A 26,379-nucleotide genomic window follows, 5' to 3' on the forward strand; every position below is an offset into this window, starting at 1 on the left:
TGTCAAGTGGAGTGCCCCAGGGGTCGGTCCTGGGGCCGGTTTTGTTCAATATCTTCAAAAATGATCTGGAGAATGGTGTGGATTGCACTCTCAGCCAATTTGCGGATGATACTAACCTAGGAGGAGTTGTAGATACGCTGGAGGGCAGAGATAGGATACAGAGGGACCTAGACAAATTGGAGGATTGGGCCAAAAGAAATCTGATGAGGTTCAATAAGGATAAGTGCAGGGTCCTGCACTTAGGACGGAAGAACCCAATGCACAGCTACAGACTAGGGACCGAATGGCTAGGCAGCAGTTCTGCGGAAAAGGACCTAGGGGTGACAGTGGACGAGAATATGAGTCAGCAGTGTGCCCTTGTTGCCAAGAAGGCCAATGGCATTTTGGGATGTATAAGTAGGGGCATAGCGAGCAGATCGAGGGATGTGATCGTTCCCCTCTATTCGACATTGGTGAGGCCTCATCTGGAGTACTGTGTCCAGTTTTGGGCCCCACACTACAAGAAGGATGTGGATAAATTGGAGAGAGTCCAGCGAAGGGCAACAGAAATGATTAGGGGTCTGGAACACATGACTTATGAGGAGAGGCTGAGGGAACTGGGATTGTTTAGTCTGCAGAAGAGAAGAATGAGGGGGGATTTGATAGCTGCTTTCAACTACCTGAGAGGTGGTTCCAGAGAGGATGGTTCTAGACTATTCTCAGAGGTAGAAGAGGACAGGACAAGGAGTAATGGTCTCAAGTTGCAGTGGGGGAGGTTTAGGTTGGATATTAGGAAAAACTTTTTCACTAGGAGGGTGGTGAAACACTGGAATGCTCCTTCCTTAGAAGTTTTTAAGGTCAGGCTTGACAAAGCCCTGGCTGGGAGGATTTAATTGGGGATTGGTCCTGCTTTGAGCAGGGGGTTGGACTAGATGACCTCCTGAGGTCCCTTCCAACCCTGATATTCTATGATTCTATGTTTAGAAAAATAAATTACAAGTAAGCTTCATACGGGAGATTTAATTCGTGGTATACAAATATATCTTTTACAAGACTGATTGTTAATCAGGACACTATGCATGGCCATCATTCAGTTAAACTTGTCTTAAGCAAGGAATCAGCAAACAGTTTGCCTGATGAGGTGGGCTTTACCTTTGTATTGGAAACCTCGTGGTATTCTAAAGTGGCAATTTAAAATAGGGATTTGATTTTGTTATACAAGTCCATTCCTGCTCTCAAGGAAGCAAACGGCGAAATTCCCATTGAATATAAATGGCCCGATCCTGTTGAAGTCAATCAACTGAAGCCATTTTCCTCATATGGACAGAACATGCCTTTGCTACTTACAATACAACTGAAAGACACCTGTATTTTTAAATGAAACCATACCAATCAACTTGATATGTTTCTAAACCCTGCAACTGTCACCAAGAATCAGAAGCCGATGTAATAACTTTTGATGGTACATAATCACTTGCCTTACCCAGTACACACCCACTCACATTCCTAGCTGCCATTTTATTAATTTCTGGTGCAATAATGTTTTAAGAGTCAGAAATTTCTCAACTCCTGCTATATTAAGCACAGGTGTAGTGAACATATTTTCACTCATTATAGTGACATCAATCTCTCACTTGATGTTGCTGCAACACACACACAAAAATCTGCATACCAACTTTCAATTATCTATTTTCTAAATAATCAGGGCTTATTGTGTGTGTGTGTTGTACATAAATTGCATGTAGCATGCTACAAGTGTCAGAAATATCACTGGACTAAACATTTCAAAGCTCATTTTTATAAACCAACATTTTTGAATCATTTGAAATCTATTATACTACAGAAAGCCTTCTAGAATGAAATAGTTCTTTGCTTTATAGACTGGTTTCTGATATAACTTTTGATACCATGAATTCCTAGGAAGAAAAGTTTCAGGATGATTCGGTCCCAGTCCTTGTCATTACAAATGCCAACCCAAGAGTGGAAGGCACCATCAATCAGTTCACTTCCCTCTCCTGCAACTCCAGTTCTTCTAGGTGTTGGTCAGTCAGTCCAAGAGGCATTTACAGTTCCAGAGTTTCAGAGAGTTACAATCGGTGGGGATTACTGTGCTGGGGTAAGAAATCTGTCAATTTTTCTTTTAATATTCTAGGTGTGGGGGGCGGAAGGGAGAAGAAAGAGAGGACTTATGCAGTGTGGAATGATTGCTTGTTATGGCCCTCCTGTTATACTTTGACATCTCACACTGAAGTCAGTGGGGTTGTACAGGTGTGATGAGGCAGAATTTGCCCCAGGTTATTTATGACTGTGTATTAATTGGTAAGAAAAAAAAAAGATATTTAATGCCTAGTTATATTTTACATGTGCTTTAGCATACAGTGATGGGAGAAAGAATGTTCTTGTAGTTAAGGCACTAGATTTGGACTCAACACTTAGTTTTAACATCTGGCTCTTTCACCAACTTCTTCTATGACCTTGGGCAAGGCATTTAAGTACCTTTGGGGCTTAAGTTTCAGACATAGGCGCCTAAGTCCCAGTTTTAGGGTCCATTGGTACATGGTGCATACATACTTAGAGTCATTGGGCGAGAGAGAGAAAATGACTAATCCAGTGGTTAAGGCATCCACTGCAGAGGTGGGAGACCCAAGGTACAGTTCCACTGCTCCACTCACTCTTTATACACAGTGAAAGAGTTTCAGGAGAAGAGATTTAGGGAGCCCCATATCAGAATATCCCATAGCCCAGTGATTAGAGCATTCTCCTGAGAGGTGAGACACCACTGTTCATCCTCTCTATTTCTGCCAGAGAAGCAGGAATTGAACCTGGGTCTCCCATATCTCCCACATGAGTGCTCTAACCACTAAACTAAAAATTAATAGGTGGGCAGCCCCACAACTTCCTCCCCCCATTTTGTGTAGAGTGAGGGCAGGTCCCTAACTCATTGTCACAAGAAATAACTTAGCCACCTGACTCCAGGTGGTGGGTTCCCATTCATGGATTGCTAGCAGAGCTAGGTGCCTCTCTCCAGCCTGGACTTAGGCTCCTATCTCCATCAGAGTGGCAGGGTTTAAGACACACTTCTGTCATAGGCATCTCCCATTGGCTAGCTTAGACAGTTTTCCACATGATGTGCCATCTTTTGTGAATCACATTCTGAGGCTCCTATCTCTCCCCATTCATTGTATGGGGAGCCTAGGCACCTAACTTGGCTTTATGTATCACAGTGTTGTTCCTGTGATTTTCTAGACACCTAGAAGTAGGTGCCACATTGAGGAGCATTGCAATGTCTAAGTCAATTTGTGGATCCAGGTCTTAGACCCAAATCCTACAAAGGTTTACACTTCTGGAAATAAAAATCTTGTTATTGCCCAAGTGAGTTTAAATGAATGACAAACTGACTTTTTATAGATGCTCCTGTTTCCCTTCCATCAGTATTTATACAGCCTCTCTTTTCAGGTTACAGTTGATGATTACGAACAGGCTGCGAAGGGCCTGGTGAAAGCTCTGCGAATTCGAGAGAAGTATTGTCGCCTTGCTTACCATCGCTTTCCAAGAACAACAGCACAGTATTTATGCACTATGCAAGATGAAAAATGGAAGATGGAAGATGAAGTATGTCCAGGTACAATAGGTTTCCCTTTTTTTAAAAAAAAAAGTACTATCATACTGTAGAAAACATTTGATTTCTGTGATTATTTCTATTTAGAATAAAAAGGCTACATTCTGAAATCTATTCTCCAGTCTGAATAAGCAAACACTAGATAGGGACTTAAGCTGCAAAGTTCATTCTGAATTTAAATTTTCCTGAATTTTCAGGCAGGTTTGGATGTGGGGTTTTGGTCTGGAATAACCTCTAGTTTAAAAAAAACCCCATCCTCCCCCTCCCCCAAACAACACCACCACAACCACACCCCTAAAGACACACTGTAATTCCCTGACATTAATATTTGTAGCAAACAAGAAAAAGTAATGTAAATTACATTTTAACTACAGTAATAGGGGGAAAGGTGTAGATCATTTGTGGTAGGGTTCTGAAGGAGGCCAGTCCTTTGAACCTGATTTGAGGGACCACATTTATTTTACATCCCTGGAAATATGAGAGTATATTGTTAAATAGCCATAAACATATAAGAGTCTTAGTTTTTGTTGGACCTAGCCACATCCTCAGCATGAAATTGGCTGGAAAGAGACATTTAAATGGTTGTCCTCTCCTGTAGTGACAGGGACGAGAAAGTTTATATGTCATCAGGTAGGAGGTTTTATATTATAAGGAAATTTTTCTGGGGAGAGTAGAAATATACTGAATATTCAAGAGAAGATAGATTATATTTGTGAGAATTTCTAGGCTAGTTGGTGAGACATCATGGCTGTCTAGATGCAAGAGAGAAATCTTATTTGAAAACAAGTTTCACATTGTTAGTTCTAAGGTATTAGTAATTAGGTAAAAAGATGATTTTAAGGTTGTGATTTAAGTTGTCAAGGTCTCTTTAAAATAAAGTATTTGAGTAAGTTGTATCCAGGTGGTTGTGAATATCTATTTGAATATCTATTTACTGTTGAGACACTTCTGGTATCAATGCACAACACGTCTCTTCAGGTGCTATAACTTCAAAAAGGAATGGCAAGGATGTGGTAACTTCCCTTTCTTACTTAGTCTATTAAGCCATGACTGAATGCATGATCTTGTTCTTCAGACTACTTAGTATTAAGTCCAGGCATGGCTTAATTGGTTTAGGTCAACTATAGCTGAGGTTGGAATACACTGTATGCTAGTTATACACTGACAGAGGGTATGATCTAATCACTAATTAGTGATGGGTAAGGCTAAGATTGTGTCACGGATATTTTTAGTAAAAGTCATGAACAGGTCATGGGCAAAACAGAAAAATTCATGGAAGCCGTGAGCTGTCCTTAACTTTTACTAAAAATATCCCTAACAAAATGGGGATCAGCAGATCCCCTCACTACTTCAAGTGCGACAGCTGCAGGGACTAGGAACTGCCTGTAGCAGCTGGGGGCTGCGGGGTACCCCTGCCATCTGCAGCTCTTAGTGTCCCCCGCTGCCCATGGGGGCTGGGAGCTTGGGGTTTCCCCACCACCCCCCACGGCCACAGCAGCTGGGAGCTCGGGGGCCCCTGCCACCCTCCCCCCAGGGCCCAGAGCTGCCAGGGGGTTCCCCTGCCAGTGGACAAGAGCTGCTGGGGGCACCAGAGGTAGCATTGGAACCCCACAGATTCCTGCCCCAGCGGTCGGCAGGGGACCCTGCAGCTCCTGACCGCCGCAGGCTAAAGTCATGGAGGCTGCTGGAAGTAACCCATGCAGTGACTTCCGCGACCTCCATGACTAAATCGCAGCCTTAGTGATGGGCAAAGGCTTTGGAGGTTCAATTTAGATAAGCACCCAAAAGTTCGTTTAGCTGACTTGTATCCAAATTATTCAAACCTTGCGGAATTGTAAGATGGGACTAAAAATCTCATTAAAACAGGTCTTCTCACTACATTTCTGGTAATTCCTGATTCTCGTTATACTGGAAAAACTACAGGGAAAACTATTGTCACTTTGACTTCCGCATTTCCTGGTTCTGGCCAAAATCAGAGAAGCATGAAAATAAGGAGTGTTTTATAAAAATAAAAGCAGCTTTATCTGAATATGCAGAAGAGGTTTGGTCTATGCCATAAAGTTTAGGAAACACTTTGGGTCTTGGTTATTGCCTACCTTTGCCAAGTATGGAGCATATTCATCACTGGGTGAAAGTTTACTGCACCCTACTCACTTATCTCACTGCATGACATGATGCGGGGAGGAGAGTGTATCCTATTCCTTTCTGAATGATGTATCAATATTGGAACTGCTGATTCATTTGTGGTGAAACATGTCCAAAACCACTGTAATAAAAAGGTGAAAGGGGACTAGTAGTCATGGAGAGGTAGTCAGTACTCGAAGATCTCAACTGTACTTTCATCCCCAATCTTTTCTTTTTTTTTAAACTGTTTCTGAAATTGTATTGAGACATAGGCATACCTTGAACTATAATATGGTGTTGGCGGCGATGCATAGCATTTGGAGTCCAACTGTAAATGGCATCAGACTACTTAAAATAGTGTATTGGAATTATGATAGAAACTTTAGTAGCTTATAAATAGGGTCCTACCAAATTCACGGCCATGAAAAATGAAATGTGAAATCTGGTCTCCTCCATGAAATCTGGCTATTATAGGGGGTTCACGTATTGCCACCTGTACTGAAGGCAGTGCGGAAGAACTGGATGGGCACCCAGCTGTGAAGGCAGTGCCATTGACAGCAGCAGGGCAAAAGTGAGGGTGGCATGGTATGGGGGGTTGTCACTTTTGGGGGGTATGGCTGGCCGTACGTGTGGGTGACCAGCTGCCCAGGGTGTCGTGGTTGGGGGGTGGCGGGGAGAAGAATGCTGTTGTAGGGTCAGACAGCCAACCCAAGGCCTCTTTAACCCCGAGCACTGGCCCAGAGCTGGGGAGGGGCAGGGCAAGGGGCACTCCAGCCAGGGGCTCTTACCATGTACCAGGCTCCAGCTGCTAGTCCTGACTGGGCAGGGGAGGGATGTGACTTCCTCTTCCCCAGCACAGGCTGCTCCAGGGGCCGGGTCAGACCCGCCTCCGGCAACCTCTCCTGGCTGCAGGAAGCCCTGCAGCTGCTAGCTAGGAGCCCAGCTGTGAAGGCAGCGCTGCCTCCAGCAACAGTGCAGAAGTCAAGGTGGCCTGGGACGGTATCGCCACCCTTACTTCTGCGCTGCTGCTGGCAGTGGTGCTGCCTTCAGAGCTGGGCGCCCGGCCAGCAGCTGCCACTCGATGGCTGCCCAGCTCTGAAGGCAGCGCCTCAGCTACCAGCAGTGAGGAAGTAATGGCGGCATTACCCACCTCCACAATAGTCTTGCGAACCCCCCGCAGCTCCCAGTCCCATGAAATTTCAAATTTAAGTATCTGAATCTGTGAAATTTCAGATTTTAAAAACCCCAAGAGTGTGAAATTTACCACAATGGACCATGAATTTAGTAAGGCCCAACTTATTTTAAAAAATAATAATCAGAACTGCATTTAATTTTTAATGAAGCTGGTCAGAATAAAGCCAACTGTGCTATGACTATAGGTCCTTTAGAGTAACTACCAACATGCGTTTAATAGATGAAAGGTGGATTTGGAATCGATCATTCTTTTTAGAGCAGAAACTAACAAGATTAATTTCTTTCTGTAACTATTTTACCTTTCAAATGGGTTACTTCTGACATCATTCTGACATCAAGCTTGTTTCACAGATTTCCATCCACCCCCAGGAAAACTAGAGAATCCTTACAACCTTGACGATGCGCCGGGCAATTTGGATTATGTTGTCAAAATGCAAGGAGGCATTCTCTTTGTTTATGACAATAAAGAAACGATGAAACTCAATGAGCCACGGAGTCTGCCATATCCCGATCTGGTGACCTACACACTTGACCTCAGCCATGTTCTTGCTCTCATTGCAGATGGTCCAACGTACGTATGTTTACTACCATGCTTTTTCAGAGAGCTGATAATACAGATCGGCAGCAATTTCTTGTGAGACTGCTTGTGTCCAAAGCATTTGCTTTACATCTGCTGAGTGTCTTACCATCCATGGGTGGGGAAATACAGTGAAAAATGCCTTACAATGAACAGAAAAACCTAAGTAGTGAAAGCAGTATACCTCTAAAGGTGTGACTTTAGCCTCTGGGTACTAGGCATAATGAAGCATGAATGAGTTTACATAAAACACGTTTCAGGCCAAATCTGACCTGAAACTTTAGAAATGTGGGAACCAGAACTTTGCACGTCACCAGTACTATATAATTGGAATATCAGCTTTCTTGTTGAATAATGAAGATTTGTGCATTTGATGTTAAAAAATATAAAATAAAAATTAAATGCAGTACTTATGTCTTCAGTCAGGAGGTAGGATAACAGCACTTGAGCTCACATTAGCCTCACAGTGCCCCAATATCAGGAACAGAGCAGCACTCCAGTGAATACTGCTCCCTGGAGTCTCAGACTTGGGCCCTGAGCCAGAGCAGTAGTCTGGGTTATCCTACCAAGCCATTTGCCTGCCTCACAACCACCACATGCCCTAGATCCTCTCCTTTTAAGGGAGGCCAAATCCTTCACAAGTGACAAGTTAGCCTAGCTTCTCTGAGATACACAGAGTAGTAAAAAATTAAAATAGGACCAGTTCTAAACCCTTCCTTCTGGCAGGGTACATGTTGTCACTTTAAGCAAGCCAGAGAGAGAAACAGTCCAAACCCTTTCTTTAGGCTAAATTTTAGAGTATGTTGAAACCCCCATTTACCAAACTGAAAACAGGAGCAAGCTCTCCAGAGCCTTTTCACTTCTTCAGACCAGGCTGGGGTGGGCATCAGTGTGGAAAAGCCTAAACAGAAACCAATCACAAGAAAGTCTTTATAGTAACTTTATCAGCATAAACTTTCCCTTAGCTTAACCACACGAAACTATCTCAACATTCCAGGCACCTGCCTCGTGGTCACTTATCTCCATTCCAGTTTAGGCTGCTCGCAGGATGACAAGCTCCAGTTGGCTGAGCACTGGCCTTTAACCCTTGCTACCTTAAATCTCCTCACATACATTCCTGACTATCCCAGGCCTCTGACAGAGGGCAAACTTGTTCTGCTTAATGTCAAATTGACTCAGACATCCTGGATTCACTGACTACAACACTATGTGATTTGTGTTCCATTGAGGAAAGACTGAGAAGAGTAGCAAAAGAGAAGGTGTCATGGAACAGAGAGGGCCCCCCTAACAGTGAGGGAGTTAAGGCTCTTCCCTGGTAGGAAGGGATTAAGAAAAGCTTGTGGACTCAGTTGGCCCTGCTCCACTACACTTGCAGCAAACCTGAGCTGTGGAGAGGGCAGATAAGAGGAGAGGACCTAGCCCATTTCAGGCCTGCCAAGGGAGAAGAACAGTGCTCTGGTTCTTTTGGGAGAGAAGCCTGGGTGCAGGCCTGAGATGGTGTTTGCTTGCCTGCTGGATCAGCTCTCCAGGAAGGGATGAACAGATCCTGGGAAGGGAATCTGTGGAAGCCCAGACTGGCAGGGTCTCTCTGAAGGTTTGTGGGATGACCCTGGCTTTGAGTTATGTTTATTTTTGTTCCAGAGTACCTTTGAATTTCAATGCCCTGAAAGGGATAGAACAAAAGTGCTCTTTAGCTGCAGGGTCAAAGCCCCACTACCCTGACCTCGGAGACAGATACTTGCTCTGTGTGTGTGTGTGGGGGGGGTGGTGTTGTTGGGGAGGGAAGGGGAGCTGTGCCCTGAAGACCATAAGGGGGACTGTCTTAGCAGTGGGGTTACACAAGGGCTAGATATTAAACTGAGACACACTTTAGAAATACCATAGATTAGGATTGACAAATAGTGCAGAGAAAAAACCATCAGTGGTAAACAGAGAACAGAAAAAAAAGTGGAGTAGAGAGGGTGAAAGTGCAGCAATTTGAGAGAGTGAAAAAACAGAAGAACAAGACTCAAAAAGGAGCAAAAGACAGTGAAAAAATACATATACCATCTATAAAGGCACCCAAAACTTAAATCACATTCACAGTAGATCATATCTTGAGATATAACTATTCTGGTTGAAAATAACCTACGTTTCAATGTTTTAATAGTCTTGTTTACAGGTTTCTTCCATTGTGTAAGAATGTGGTTGGTTTGTGTGATGGTGATATTTAGCATCTGAGTGGTAGCATTTGTTAGCTAATACATTTTACTTCCCCCCGCCGCCACCCAATCATGTACCAAACTGGAAGAACTGGAAATTCCACAGAGGCACAGTGCCGAGATAAAATATTACAAGTGAAATTATAACATGCAAAAAGGGGGTAAATCATGGCCAGATAAATTTCTTCAGTGTCCTTGTAGTTCTTTGCTATTAAAAACAACAAAAAAACACAACTTCCCAGTACATTCTGTTAGTGTTTTATTAACTGGCTTCATATTTGGTATCAAATCAAATTTAGGGCCTAATTGGCAACCACAGAAATCAAGATTTATAATGATATCTTGCCCTTTTCATCTATAGATCTCTAATAAATCACATCTGGGACTCCTTAAAATATGGATAAATCTAATGCTGTTTCACTCAAAGTAATTTACACTCTGAAAACTTTAAAATCTGAGTAGTTTGATTGTAATTAAAGCATCATCTCTCTTTTGCAGAAAAACATATTGCCACAGACGACTTAACTTTTTAGAATCTAAATTCAGTTTACATGAGATGCTAAATGAAATGTCTGAATTTAAAGAACTGAAGAGTAATCCCCATCGAGACTTCTATAACGTGAGAAAGGTAAGTATGAAAGGGTTTATTAGCATGCTGCAGTCTTTGTGATGGAATTTTCACCTTCTTCCTTTAGTCTATATCATTTACTAAAACCTCTGTGTGCAATATAGATGGAATGAATAGGATGCTGTATAAATACCACACACACTAAACATTTAGATTACAGGTTAATATTCCAATATAGTTTAGCTTTTTAAAAAACAAAACAAAAAAACCAAACACACACACATTTTGTTTATAAATTTAACCCTTCATTGATGGTCCATTGCAGCCTCAGCTCAGAAACCTTCTTGCCTTAGGAAAGTGACACACTCAAAACTCTGAAGGCCAAACTCTGGGCTCAATCCTCAAACTTCACTGAGATTCCACTTGGTGCAGTGAGTTCTATGCCACCTTTCCACTGTCCTGATCCTGGGCTAATCAGAAGCTGAAACAGCTCTTGGTGTAACTTAGGGCAGCTAATAATCTGATGGAGTCATGTGCACTTTGCCCCGGTCCCTCCTGCTCATGGCACATTTCCTCCACAATACTCTCTGCCCCAACATAGCCCTGTGTGGGCAGGATGGGCTGGGGCATTGAACCAACTATGCTGGCTTTTCCCTCCGGAGAATTCCCCTGTGTCAGAGGGAATCCTTGGCTGCTCCTTTAGGACACCTTCCCAGCTGCTTGACACAACCTCAGGAGCGCAAAGCAGCCAGAACTGGGGCCAAGGATTGTGCCCTGTGTCCTCAGATGTGCATATTGATCTCATGGATTTTAATGGGAGTCTTGTCATAATGTGACCTGGAGGGTATTATCTAATAAATTAAACAGAAGCTATATGGGCACATCCATGTACAGGATTTGGCCATAAAAATATTGCAAGAGGTTACTTCAGTGAAGCTACTGAATATACACTTAAACTGAAAGATAGTAAAAACAGGTTTCATTGTCGTACTAGCTAACGATACTTGTTATCTTTTTGCTGTGGTTTCCTAAATGCTGTGAGATCTGTTCACTGGTCTAACTCCATGTTAAGTCACTAGGAGTTAGGTTCATAACAGTTTAGTTTAGCATTTTCCCCCAGGTCCTACTTTGGTTCTGCCGTAAGACATGAATGGAGTTATTATAGATAATCTGAAAAATTCTAACAGTTTAGGAACAAATTTAATGCTTAGAATAAACTGAATTTATCTGTTTGGAACAGACCATTTCACAAATCCCTCCCTTTGCAAGTCCAGATCTAGTTCTTATCTTCTCAGCTGACAGATTGCACACACCCCATTACTGTGTAGGACTGCTAATGGCAGATGAAAATGAGCCAGCCTGGAAAAAAAGGGAGATAGCAGTAACATTGCTCCAGTTTCATAATATGTTCATTTCATACTGTTCTACTGAAGTCCAAATGTGGCTAGCGTAGTCAAGGTATACAAGGAAGGAAAGCATATTGAAATGCAGAGAGGTGGTTTGGGACTTACAGTTGAATTCACTTAAATGAATGATTGAGGAACTGTGCCTCTAGCAAAGCGTATCTGCCACTTCATGTAATTAGGTACATTTCAAAGATAAAAGTGCTGTTCACAAGTACGTTTGAACAAGGGATCAGCAGTAAACAGAAATAGGGATGATTTCTGTCCGAGGCAAGGAAATCCCCACCTTTAAATTCAAAAAGATTGCCAGTTGTATTTTTAGACAGCCTGGATGTATTTATAGAGTCGACTGTTTACTGCCAAACAGTAAGAAAGTGTTACGGATCTGTGCTAAGCAATAGAGTATAATCTTTCAAGTTCAGTATATATGCTCAGTAGTCATCCTCAAATTTTATAAGTGGACTCTCCACTGCATTAGCCAAGTCATCAATGAAAATATTGACTAGTACCAAATACAGGACATACCTCTGCAAGACCCCACCTGATATATCCTTCCAGTTTGACAGTGAGCCATTGAAAGACCATATTAAAAGAGTAATTGTCAACCAATTATGCACCCACCTTATAGAAGTTTCATCTAGACCACATTTCCCTAATTTGCCTGTGAGAATGTCATGTGGGACTAAAATCAAGATATCACATCTACAGCTTCCTCCCTATCCACTAGACTAGTAATGATAATAGTCTCATATTTACTCATGTGAATAAATCCCAACCAAAGCAGCAAAACTCAGTAGGTGGAATTAAGGGTAAACAACATTGTAACTTGTGTTAATGAAGCTAGCCACAGCTGGCTTTTTCCCTTAGTAACAGAGGGAGCACTTCATTCCTCTTAAGTCTTCCAGTCCTGGGGTTACATAACGTAAGCAAGTCCAACCAAGTTGTTAATTATGAACAATATTGCTATTAGTTACCAATCTCAAAGAACATCTTTTTCATTCTAAAGTTTGTATATCAACTTGATACTCCTGGAGGGAGACACGAATACTAGTGGCTAGGGAAAAAAGTATAGCTTTAACAATGTTAAACAAATCCTATTATGTGCTTTGCTAATGCACCTCAGACCTTACGTCCCAGAAGCCTAATATTCTAGCACTGGCCTCATTTAAGCTGAGATTTTTCCATTATGTGGATGATATTAAAACACCATTTGAATTTAAGACTCAAGGGGTGATTCTGCAACCTGCTGCAGCCCTCTGAAGGAAGACATAGGGATGTAGGGAAGACAAAGCGAATGGTTATGGGAACTAGTAAAGGGATATGGAGACATTCATATCTAGATTGGTAGTTTGATTGTGTCAAAGGTTAGCAGCGACCAGAAGCTGGTGAGGTTTTTACAGCTCCCAGCTTATCTGTATACACATCACTAAAGCTAAGACAGCCAACACCAGTACTACGTATTGCTCATCTGTGATTCCTCTTTTGGCCATCTCGGCAGAAAATCCAAGGACGGAGTTGATACAGAAACTGAAGCAGCCCATAGAAGTAGACTTTTCAAATTAGGGTTGTGCACAGCAGTGGGTTTGGGGAGAGGGGGAGCTCACACTGCTGCTTCTGCTTGAGTTCTTAAGTCTCCATAGCTGCCAGTTTCTTATTTAGCAGTTATAAGGCTGTAGCACAGTTAAGAGGGTTAATGGATTAAGCCATATAAACCAGGTTTTATTTAATTCTGTAATCCCCTGTGGATTGCAATTCCCATATACTATGTTTTTTGAGCCTGGTGTGGCATTCTTCTGTTTATCTATTTACACTACACATTTCCAGTTGTATTAGACAGTTGGTGAATAAGGACCCAATCCTAAAAAGTGCTGGCCATCCTCATCTTTCATTGGCTTCAGTGGGAGTTGTGGATACTACCAGCTTGTGGGATCCTATCCTAAGGTCTGCTTTAGGTGAAGTTAATGTTAGATGTCCCATTGGCTTCACAGGAAGTAGTATGAAGCTCTTACTAGGAAAGGTAGTAGTGTTTACAAGAGAAAGTGTATGTATCCAGAAAGCCAAGTAGTTTACAGCTGACGGTTTCACTGGCTTAAGTGTTGGAAAGACATATCACCATCAATAGGCTGCTCAAGACACCTGTGACTATATTTATCAACTGTTCCAAATGTACAGTGTCAACTTAACTCAGTGACAATGTTGTTATATATATATATGATATACACACATAAGACTATCTGTATAAACTTTGTCATGGGGTGCAGGCTCCAGCATAGTCCCATAGTATCATTGCACACCTGGCCTCCTCATGTTCTTTCACTCAGTTACCCAGACTAAACTGGTTTAAGACATGTACCCCTTGTGTGGGGTCTGGGATTTTTTCTTTAAAGTCTTTCTACCAAGTATAACTCACTGTGTTAGTTGCCCCACTCTGGGTCCATGTAGGAGTTGTGGTCAGCTCTCTCTCTCTCTCAAAACAGGAGTTCCCCGCTCTCTTCCTGGAAGAGGGTATACTTCAGTTAAACAGTCACTGTCTCTCCTTAAGGCAGCAACCCCAGCCCTCCTCAGAGAGCTGGGTAATTCAGGCAGACATTAACTCTCTCCTTAACCCAGGAGTCCTCCGCTCTCCTCGGAGCAGGATTGTAATTTAGTCACCAGTAGGGCCTTAGCCAGCTTCTTCTTAGGTATCCCTTCCCTCCTGTTAGTCCTCAGGCTCAGAGGGTTTGTTTGACAGAAAGACGGTCAGAGCCCTTTCCTACTGGTGTCTACTGCTATGAGGGAGGAGGCAACATTTATGCTGGTCCCCTTCGCCCAGCTCATTCCCAGTTGGTTTGGTGAGAGGGGAATCTGCCTCATCCTCTCAGCAAGGCTCCTGGCCCCGGGCCCTTAAAGACGGAGTGATGGGATTTCTACCCAAGCATCACTTATTCCCAGAGTTGCTTCCTCTCCGTCCTTATCTTCTACATCCTTGTGTGTACATATATCATACCTTTCAAAATCTTAAAGAGCAATATCACATGATGGGGTGGGCTGACCACTAGGCTCTACTACCTTTAAGGGGGCAGACTACCCCATCTCACACACTGCTTTTATTAATGACTTAGAAGGTGTTGCGACAGACTCAAGCCAAACAGTGTAGGAAAAAACTTATTAGGAAGAGAAACAGTTAATCCCTTCATTTGTAACTTTTTGAAAATCCAGGAGTGGGGAGAGTAGGCTGGAAATCAGTGGAAGATGGCAGGCTAGTGAGGGGGACTGGGTGCGTGGCGTGTCAGCTGAGTAACATGGTTTGCTGAGGCCAGGGTAAAGGTGGGAGGGAAGAGGAGCGATGGGAGGTGGAATGAGGGAAGTGGACATAGGAATTTAGGTGTGAGGGGAGCAGCAGGATGTGGTATGCGTGGGGACCCATGGAGGATGAAGAGGATATATAACTGCAGCTATCCTGTCTGGTTGGTGGGAGGAGCTACTATTTTATTCTCCCTGCTCCACTGGCAGAGGGTTGTCAAAAGGGTTTGGAGGCAGTCCTGTGACAAGAGGAGGAGAGGTGGCCTGTGGGGAAAACCATCACTGCAAATTCAGTAGTCAACTCTCTGAGAGGAAGGGCTGCAAGGCAATAGGAGTGCTGCAGTTCTTTGATCAGTGGCACACTAGAATTGAAAGCTTAAAGGAAACATTTGGGTTGGAAGTGGGTTTTGTTGGGTGAGACATTTAGTTCACAGGAGGTGTAGTCCATGTTCAAACAGAAGCTTCCATAAATCATTAGGGTTAGTGGTTTATTTGACTAAAGTAGTGAGATTAAGAAGACCATGGGCCACATGCTCCTTCTCATGGAACAAACAACCAAGAAACTTTCCATTGGGCATATTTCAGTGTTTTCTGACTCTCTTCACTGAAAGGAAAAGGTTTAGGAGATATCAAAGGAGACATGAGACAAGGTCTGGAGACAGAGCAAATGACAAGAAACAAATCCAAAAAGGGTCAAAGGGGAAAGGCTGGAAGACATATCGGAAGAAAAAGCCTCACTCTTATATTGGATCCCTCCCTCTCTCTGTTGTCTGTATGTGATGTAATTAAGGTAGAATGTAAAAGGTCTTTGGGGCAGGGACTCGTTAGATCTGTCTATAGAACCCTTAGCACACTTTGGGCACTGTATCAAGAAGTCAAAAAAAAATTTTTTATACATACACAGACCACTATTTGAGTGAAAATGGGCTCCCATTTTTGACCAAAAATGCTTTTCATAATGGAAAAGTAATGTACACAGTTACATTTTCATAGGCTTATGTTAAAAATAGCCATTTGATGAAATTTCAAATAAAGACAAATTTGTGGAGGATGGGTTGATCACACAGCACTACAAAACAATTTTTTATGCTGCATTCAAAGACAAACTCTTGTACAACTCCAGTCAAAATCATATAGGATGACGCAGATATGTACTCAGGTTTCTATTTTTAGCTGGTTTATCCAAGTTGATCTTCATAGTTTGAATGGTGAGTGTGCATAAATGTGTGTTAATAAGTTATGCAGTACTGCATACAGATCACTTTTCTAAGTACATTCCAGAAGCTCAGTACTGCATTATACTCAAATAATTTTTGTTGTTCTCAGTTTGCCACACTCATGGAGGTAAAAATTTATTGGGTATATTTCAAGGAGGTAGCCAGAGAATCTGGAGTACTCTGGCAGAAAGAGTGACAGAGGTGCCAGGAAAGAGATCACACCACTGGGTAATTAATACATTTAGAAAATGAGTAGAGTCATGTTTCTTTGGGAATAAGCTTCCTGATCTTAGCTCAGATATGGTGGCATCTGTGGCAGAGTAATGAGAACGCTTTAGAGACATTACATGATCCTCTTGAATCACCCCTGTATTGTTGAGAGGGGAAAAAAAATTGTTTCATGAGTAGAGTGACTTTAAAGAAGCTGCAGTTGCAGATCGGTCACTTGATCTTTGACAGCAAGTAAATAAGCTTCCAATCTTTTCCTTCAAAGGTGTGTTCATTTTGGGTTGAAAAGGAGGGAATGGTGGTCTACAAGGTTTATGAATTACAAGAGGTGGAGTCTCCTCTGGTTCTACAGCATCTGGGAGTTGCATTCTACTCAGGTTTACTAAAGCTTGGATTTTATGTTTAATAACTGTTTTCCCTGGAAGTTAGGTCACAAACTGTATCTATTAACTGTACCTGAGGAGCTCAGTGAATCAGCCAAACCAACTAGTCTCTAGTATTTCATTGGTCAAGAGACTGTTGACAATGTACATGATGCCTATGTCCAGAATCAAAATCTTTCAACACCCTGAGCATCTGCAAGGGCTAGTCTACACTATGACCTTGTGTCCCTGAGAGAAATAGCTATGCTGACCTGACCCTTGATGTAGGCAGTGCTTCTCACAGAAAGAGCAGCAAAGGTTGAGACTATGTAGACCTTGCCTGCTGATTGTAGGGTCCCTGGGCTCGAACCTGAAGTAGCAGTTGGGAAGTGGCATAGGATCGTTAGAGATACGAGGCAGATAGCTGGTCCAGAGGGACTTTGATACCCCAGAAGCAGGATGGAGGGGGCAACTATATAGCGGCCTAGCCGGAGGGCTGAATCACAGAGAATCCTGGAGAGCAAGAGGGCCTGCAGGGCAAGTGAGCAACAGAAGGGGACACTATACAGCATGATAGCTGTTCCCCAGACCTAGCCCCAAGGGGATGCCCTAGGGATGAGTGAACCCCAACAGGGCTCCCATTACAATACATCTCTTCTGCAAGCCTTCCAGCAGAAGCCATGGTGCACACATACATACATCAGTCTGGCCTGCCCACAGGCAGTCTGCACATACAGATGTTGTATTTGCATAAACAAACAATCAGCTTGTGCCTGAAGATGGGGGCGGGGGTGTTCATGTGCAAATGGATGTGCCAGGAAATAGGGCAATTAAAGAAGCTGGATAGCAATTGGCCTTAAGTGTGCCATGTACTGATCACTATTCAACTAGGTGGTTACATCACGTGAGTACCTGAGGTGATGCAACATACAGCAGAAAGTTAGTTCTATTCAGAGAAGTCTAGAATAGACAGCTAAATGCACAAACACACACCACTGTATTAAAGCAGTAAAAAAGCTTTGTTACTTACACCATTATGCCTGTCAGAGTATATGCATGACACTACACAGCTCTACACTTAACTTAGGGCATGTCTACACTTAAAATGCTACAGTAGCTCAGCTGCTGAGCCACTGTTGTGCTCCAGGGCAGATATTACCTATGCTGATGGAAGAGGTGGCAGCTAGGTATGGTTACCTCCCACGGGCTTTCATTCCCACAATACCTCTGGGTAAACCTCTTCTATCACAGACAGGATCCCATAGCTTTTGCTCCTTCTTGGATTTCTTCCTACTCACCTCCCTGTGCCCAGAGAACAACTGGATTCTCTCTCTCTCTCTACAACCCCCTTCTGTGCTCAATCTCTGCTTTATATAAGCCAGCCTGCTCCTGACCAGCTGGGCTTCATCTTCAATTAGTGCTTATCAGCCAAGCCTGACTCTCCCCCCAGATGCAGCCTGTAGGGTTAATTGACCCCTTCCACACCACCTTCACCCCAGCTGGGCTGGTGTGGGATTGACACCTCCTCACAAGCCACCAGGGTCAGTTGGCGGCTCCTTCACGGGGCCGTGAGCACGGGCGTGTATTTGGCGCGGTTCACCTCAATTCCGGACACCTGCCCCTTTTGCGGCGTGAGGGAAACCCTGGCGCACGTCTATCTGGAGTGCGCCAGGTTGCAGCCTCTATTCCGGCTCCTCACCAACCTTTTGTTACGGTTTTGGTTGCACTTTTCTCCTCACCTTCTCATCTATGCACTCCCTGTCCGTGGCCCCACTAAGTCGCGGGACCTCCTGGTCAACCTCCTCCTGGCCCTGGCTAAAGCGGCCATCTATAAAACCAGGGTGAGGAGGTTGGCCGATGGAGTCTCCTGCGACTGCGGGGCCTATTTCCGATCCTCTGTCCGTTCACGCCTCCGAGCGGAGTTCCTCTGGGCGGCGTCCACCGACTCCCTTGACACCTTTGAGGAGAGGTGGGCGCTGTCCGGGGTTCTCTGCTCGGTGTCCCCGTCCGGTTCCCTTCGTTTGACCCTTTGACCGCACTCCCGTCCCTGTTTTTCATTAGTTGTCCCCCGTAATTGATTGGCTCTCCAGGCCCTGTGGATCTCCCCCTTAGGCTGGGGGGGGCTCCTTTCGTAGTGGACGAGCTCTGCCCGCCCACTTCCTGGATCCCAATAGGACAAGCCACCAGGGGAAATTTGGATTGAATCAACCAGAATTTCTCATGCAGCTTCACACCAAGTGCAACTCTGGAACAGCCACTGTGCCACTTTGTTAGTGAGGTGCAGCTCTGCTGGTGGGTTCAATAGCGCTCCGAGCCCCCTACTACTCCACCCCTTTGAAGTACTTATATCAGCACTAGCATCACCTGCTCTTTCAGAGGAGACTGTAGCCAATTCCTGCCCAGGGATACAAGGAGAGAGGTTACCCTAGTAGTCTGCTCAAAGACGCCAGTGATTCATAAATGGATCCAATAACATGGTGGTATATAAACTGCAAAATGGGTCCTCAAAAGGTGAAGCCATTTTCTTAATGTCAGTTACGGGTCAAATCCCATCTCATACCAAGATCTGCTGTGACTGTGAAGATCCTTGACAACAGTAGAACTGTCATTGCACTGCATGGAAGGAAGAGATTGCACAAGTGAAGCACACAACAGAGTCTGGGATGGTGCAGGAGAGGAACAGATGAGGAAAGAGGACATGTGCAACTACACAGATCCAGCAGCTATTCTACACAGCACAGTGAAGGATTACAGCACTGTACTGGCAGCAGTATGCTGGAGACTGCACAGAATGCCTGTGGAGCAGCAACGCTCCCACTTTGCAGCGTGAGGGGAAGGATTCTATTTAGTCCTGGAAAGAGATCATCTATGTACAACCCTGTTACTCAACTTCTTCTCCATTGGGGATGCAGGGCAGGATGTAGTCCTAAGAGTTCCAGGTGTTTTATTTGCTCTCTTTAGTTTAATCTATCAGTGGTTTTTATGTTCTAGTTTAAAACTGTGGAAAAACAGAATATCCTTAAAAAAAATACTCACTGAGCACTATGTAAATGTAATGTAACCCTTCCCCCCCCCCCTCCTCGCCCCTTGGGACCCAGGAGCTGAAATATTTTGAGGGATGTAATATCCCATGCCATCTGATTCCTAAAGAGAAATATTGTGTAACATTTTTATAATTCTGTATGACACAGAGGTACTTGGATAGATAAAGGCCATGTACTGTCTGCTAAACAAGAGTAATCTGTTTTTTATTTCAGGTTGATACTCATATCCATGCTGCTGCCTGCATGAATCAGAAACATTTGCTGAAGTTTATTAAGCGCACTTACAAAACAGAGTCAAATCGGATTGTTGTAGAGAAAGAAGGCAAGAAGATGACTTTAAAACAAGTGTTTGAGAGCCTTCACATGGATCCTTATGACCTCACTGTAGACTCTTTAGATGTCCATGCTGTAAGTCTATTCCCTCAACAAATAAAATGGAGAATAACCAGCTCTCTGTTAGTGCAAACTGCTTGGGGGGAAGGGAAGGGAAAGAGTTTTTTGCTGCATCTGTTGAATGATATTTAAAAAAATATATACCCAAAAAAACAGTGCTTAAATTATTTGTCAGTATGTTGTAAACAAGGATTTTCGTAGGCTGTTTCTTTCCTAACAGTTTTGTGGTTAGAAAACAATCTTAGTAGAAAACGGTTAGGTAGTTCTTAACCACTGCTATCTGGATACCTCTACTGAGATGTTTTTTTCCTCCAGGGTCGCCAAACATTTCATCGGTTTGATAAATTTAACTCCAAGTACAATCCAGTTGGTGCCAGTGAGCTAAGGGACTTGTACCTGAAAACTGAGAACTACCTTGGTGGTGAATACTTTGCTCGTATGGTCAAGGTAAATAAGACTTGTACCAGGGATATCCTGTCAGAAAAATTCTGGAAGGGAGAGAGGAAGTTGTGTAAGCCTATAGAAATATAAAAGGTGATTACATATCCTGCAACGTGTGTGTGTGTGAGAGAGAGAGAACGACATAATGGAGCATATATACCTATGAAGAGTTGCGGGGATGAGGATTGCCTACCTTGCCCCATAGTAAGTGATGCCCCTTATTTGTATCTCTCTAGCTGTATTGGCACAGTATTTTGTAGAAGTAATTTGCAGTATGTACAATGGTTTGGAGATTCCCCAAGGCTTCAGGCTGCTGTACCAAGTTACCAGACTGAGACCTCTGCTGAGCCAATCACTGCCTGCTGTTTCCTGTATAATTGTACATGCTCCAACTTGCAGGGGAGCCTGGGCTGTTCCAAGCCTCCTCAGTCTTGTGCAGTTACAAATTAATGGGAAGCAACCAGCAGTAGAACATTGTGGCCCAGAACATGATAGGGAGCCCTCGGCACTAGAAATTAAAGACTGGGGAGCTAGGAATGGTATACAGACACAATTGCTGCAAAAGTACTCTTGCAACAAACTAGTGTGGAGGAGAGGCCTCCTGCATGTGCATTACTCAGTTTCTTTCCACACCTACACAGTTGTTTGACTAAAACTAATGGCATAACTTTTTTAGGAGGCAATTGACATACAGATTCTGCGCCTGATTCTCCACTGTCCTGTACACTGTGTAGTCATTTACAACAGTGTAAAGGGAGTGCAAAATGCTATCATTCTGATTACATGTAGTATAGAGTGGTGTAAGTGACTCCACAAGGCACAGGGTAGGCCCTCTGAAGCCAAAGGTTGCATTTAATTCCACACTGTTTTAAAGATTTCGAAGTTAGCCACTAAGTGACAGCTCTTCCTGCATTCTAAATGGGATAGTTTAGCAGGAATGACAAGAGATTCCTTTTATGTTTAACAGTTGCCAGACTCTGTTCAGCTGCATTCCATTGTAAAGCAGGTCTGAGGGGAAAAAAGTGTGGTAGACAAAAACACTAAATGTGCATGATACGTTGTGTCCTTACATAAGCAAACATTAATGAGTTGTTCTCCAATAGGAAGTAGCTCGTGAACTAGAAGAAAATAAATACCAGTATATGGAACCTCGGTTATCCATTTATGGGCGGTCTCCAGATGAATGGCAGAATTTGGCAACATGGTTCATTGAACACAAGGTTTATTCACCCAACATACGCTGGGTGATTCAGGTTCCCAGAATTTAGTAAGTAAGCAGGAGTTATTGGTAATGAGAACAGATTAAAATCTTGCAAAAGGATACATTTTCTCCTCTAATATCCCCTTAGCTGCTTTACCAACTGTCCTGTACTTATTTTTATTTAAAAAAAAAAGTCTGGGAATTTTCCTCATGGCTAAGTGCATGGCTAACTCAATGCTGCAGGCTTCCTTTGTGGGACTAAAAGTTTATTCTGCTTCAAGCTTTTCAAAACTAGTGACTTCCTCCAAAAATATTTATAAGCATTTAACTCAAATTACATTTTTTTTTTTTAATGCTGAAAAAAACATTTGTCAGAAGCAGGTCAAAATGTCACGTACAGTTTTGATTGCTGAAACAGTCAGAATCTGATTCCAGAAATGCTGCATAAGGAGAGGGAAAAGCTTTCCAAACTTTTAGTGGCAGAGAGTTTTCTGCAAGATCATGACTAATCGATTCAATTAACATGGTACTTCAACTAAAACTATAAATTACAAAATTAAATCAATATCCGTTTTCAGCATCTTTCAGCATCCTTAGGGACTACTATACTAAATGATGTATGCTGTAACTAATGAATTCTGCCATGGATATTTGTCATAGTAGATGGTGGCTGAAGTGCACGTTTTGAATTTAGGCAGCTAGAAAAATAATATGAGGAGTTGTCAGCATAGCACAGCTACCCCGGGCCTATTGCTCATTGGGGAGAGAGTTCTTCTCCTTTAACTTTCTTGCACAACATTCTAAATCAGGGGATGACCATGGCATTAGTCATGCAAACTGGGACTATCAAAAGAGAAACTTCAGTATTGCAAAGAGACAGAATGTTTTACTTTTCTTTGCAATAGCTTCATTTGGAAAACTGAATCACACAATTACCCCTTCTTTCCATTTTCAGTGCCTGGATTCCTTTAAGGAAATGGGTTACTTGCTTTCACAATTGAGACATTTCTCAGGATTGATACATGGCAGTAACATTTTTTATTTTTATTATTATTAAAACAACAAGGAGTCTGGTGGCACCTTAAAGACTAACAGATTTATTTGGGCATAAGCTTTTTTGGGTAAAAAGCCCACTTCTTCAGATGCATGGAGTGAAAATTACAGATGCAGGCATAAATATACTGACACATGAAGAGAAGGGAGTTACCTTACAAGCTGCGAACCAAACTCCCTTCTCTTCATGTGTCAGTATATTTATGCCTGCATCTGTAATTTTCACTCCATGCATCTGAAGAAGTGGGCTTTTTACCCAAAAAAGCTTATGCCCAAATAAATCTGTTAGTCTTTAAGGTGCCACCAGACTCCTCATTGTTTTTGTGGATACAGACTAACATGGCTACCCCTCTGATATTTGTTATTATTATTATTGACACGTGTATTTATTATTTCTAATGCAGTAGCATCTAGGACCCCATTGTGTTAGGTGCTGTACAGACACACAACAAAGAAGGGAAAAAAAGACAGCCCTGGTCCACTGTTCCCTCTAAGCTGTGCGCATGTGCGTGCGCACACAGATCCTAAACCCCGTGCACACGGCGAAACACCACACGCACAAAAATTTGCACAGAAGAAATTTTTTGCGCACACAGCCTGTCAAAAATTAGAGGGAACATTACCCTGGTCCCAAAATATATATTTGTGTAGCACCAGCCATGTGATAAATGCTTTGGAGATCTGAATCTGACCCTAAAATGTTTTCTGAGTATGTCAGGGAGGGAAAAAAGTTGGCTGACTAATGAAAAGTAGTTACAGTTGTATATCTGCTTCTTTCAGTGACATATTTAGGTCAAAAAATCTTCTGGCTAGTTTTGGGAAAATGTTAGAGAACATCTTCTTACCTCTGTTTGAGGCAACCGTCAATCCCACAGATCACAGGGAGCTGCACCTCTTCCTCAAATATGTAAGTATGTATGGCTCTTCTGTGTCTTACTCGAAATGGATCCTCTCTTCACAGTTAGATTTTTAGTTTCTGTATCAGGGGAGATTGTGAAAGCCACAGACATTATTATTAAAAACCCTCCTGTGAAGGCTGTTAATGTTTTTTAAACACTCATATGCCTGAGTAAAAATATGGGTAAGAACATGTTGACAAGCAACCACCATTTATTTAACCTGGAAGCAGCACAGGGCTCCTTCCAATAGTCCTACCTGTAGAAGAGAGTAGTGAATCTACATTCATGCTAGTGCAGAGAACAAGAACAAGCTCTGGTAAGCACCACAAAAGCCCCTTTTGCTGGCTCCCTGCAGAATTAAAAGTTCTTTGGGGGGAAAAAAAACTCAGTTCCTTAAACAATAAAGGCCTCCATAGTGGTCCGTCAACAATCAAAGAAAAATACTAATTGTGCTTGTTAATATGTCCATATCACCTCATGCTCTTAATTTGTCCAGCTAGTTGCTTTCATGTTGAGAAAGGACTACTAAATCGATGATTCTACTTTAATAAAATACTCACAAAATGTTAATACCAATTTGGATTATGTAAAGCTGTATAATTACATTAGTTTAATTTTGAAAGCTGCAGCTGATCAATTCCAAAATTTCCAGCAAATGTTCTAGCCATGGAGTAGAATTGCTGCTTCAGTTGTTATGACACACATCACAGAAGAACTGCCTTCTGCATCCTGTGCATCTTGGAACAATGCTCTAGAATAGCAGAGTTGCAGGATTGCTGACTGAAGGAGGGCAAGTACTTACAGGCGGAGGTGGCTATTTTAATATTCTAATAAAACTAGAGTTGATAGTTCTGAAACTTGCTTATCAAAAAAAAAAAAAGGTTCCTATGAATCCCTTTTCATAGGTGACTGGCTTTGACAGTGTTGATGATGAGTCTAAACATACCGACCACATGTTCTCTAACAGAAGTCCTAACCCTGACCTCTGGACCAGTGAAAAGAATCCTCCATATAGTTATTATTTGTATTACATGTACGCCAACATCATGGTGCTCAACAACCTTAGAAAGTAAGTAGTAATCTTCCTCCATACCATTCTGTGTTTACCTTTGGTGGAAAGATGGGGTAGAGAAGATTAAAATAATCGTCTTGGACACAGTATAAATTTTATGCACAGTTTTGATTTTGTTATTTTAAAACTAAGAACATTTTTAGGTCCAGTTTTGAAGTCCAAATAAAATATTTAGGATTGTGTCTGGGATTGTTAGGTGACAGATAAATACTGTAACTTAGATTATGGCACTCACACTTACCTCTAACAACAAAAAATGTAAGTATTTGTTTCAACTGAAAAAATCTATATTTAAAAACACAAAAGTTGGCTCTCTGTGGCTCATCTTGCCTTTATTCTGGGTGTATTGCTCCAGAGTGCTCCTCTGTGGAGCAGTACCATAAGTTTATCAGTACTTTTCTCGTTCTGTAGTATGGTTCTCTGTGTATTTTCCACTCTACCTGAATTGTAAATTATTACCTCCAAGTATTTCAGAGATACTGTCTTGTATTAAAATAAAAACATTGAAATTTTGACTAACCAGCCTTTTATGAAAGATACAGGAAACCCTAATTGTTGATTAATATGTAGCCAATTGATATTCTTAATGAACCACAAGTGTAGTAAAAGGACCAACTAACCAAATTCGTGTGCTTTGAGGATACACCTCCAAAACTAGCTCTATATGTATTATGGCTGCTTAACGGTTAATAAACACTTTATACATGGCCAAAGATCCCACCTCCTGCTCCTTAGCTTGTTCTGTACCATTCCTTACCTCGGTTTCACATACCATAGAGGTGCATCTCAACCAATGCTAGGACACACCATTCATGTATTTCGGCTTTGACAGATCTCCTGTTTTCTAATGCCAAAGCTGACCTCAGCATTGCTGAGTGTTGTGGAATACATGACATGGGCGAACAGGATTGTGGGAAGAGCATAATCCACTCAGTTAACAGCTTCTTAACACCAATTTACACACGGTATATTATACGGTGTGCATATTTATTAGTGTACTGTATGTTGCACTTAACATGTATGTGTTGGCTAACGGTCCCCCCGTAGGGCACAGTGAAGTCAGGGGGGCTCCTTTTGTCAAATTGATACATGAAGCAGAGGTAAGAGCATTTATGTAAGCTTTATACTGTTTTAGCAAACTGCTCAGTCGCAATGTATAATATAGTTAAAACTATTACTCCTGAAACTGGAATAGCATTAGTATAGTGTGACACAGTGTTATGCACAGGAAGAGTAAGACAGAATTTCGGAGTAGTAACGTTACTAGTAAGGTTTTTATATATAATTTTTATAGCTGGTTACTAAACAGTAGTGTCCCTCCATATTGTAGGTCTGCTAATTGTCACCATTTGGTAAACCTGAGAGGGTAGGAGACAGGAATGGTTAGCTTTTGTCTCATTGAACTGATTCAAACTGTTGTGGGCACACACAGTACTCACGATGTCAAAAACACCATGTTTACATATATATTGATATCCCTTAATGGAACAACAAGCCGTATGTGGTACCCTCCAGGTTTGTG

General features: G+C 42.4%; 1 protein-coding gene across 3 annotated transcripts in view; it reads left to right on the forward strand.

Annotated features, from left to right (window-relative positions):
• The window catches only part of AMPD3 (adenosine monophosphate deaminase 3), a 54,241-nt gene that overhangs the window by 11,500 nt on the left and 16,362 nt on the right, over positions 1–26,379 (forward strand). For all 3 annotated transcript variants that reach the window (XM_084630084.1, XM_084630082.1, XM_084630083.1), the window contains exons 3-11: positions 1,900–2,095; positions 3,436–3,601; positions 7,268–7,487; positions 10,193–10,322; positions 20,012–20,206; positions 20,507–20,638; positions 21,736–21,899; positions 23,667–23,793; positions 24,691–24,854. In XM_084630084.1, coding sequence (XP_084486210.1) covers positions 1,900–2,095; positions 3,436–3,601; positions 7,268–7,487; positions 10,193–10,322; positions 20,012–20,206; positions 20,507–20,638; positions 21,736–21,899; positions 23,667–23,793; positions 24,691–24,854 — 1,494 coding nt within the window. The remainder of the gene's footprint in view (positions 1–1,899; positions 2,096–3,435; positions 3,602–7,267; positions 7,488–10,192; positions 10,323–20,011; positions 20,207–20,506; positions 20,639–21,735; positions 21,900–23,666; positions 23,794–24,690; positions 24,855–26,379) is intronic.

The sequence above is a fragment of the Lepidochelys olivacea genome (genome assembly GCF_965140295.1).
Source record: "Lepidochelys olivacea isolate rLepOli2 genome assembly, chromosome: 6".
Lineage (NCBI taxonomy): Eukaryota > Metazoa > Chordata > Testudines > Cheloniidae > Lepidochelys > Lepidochelys olivacea.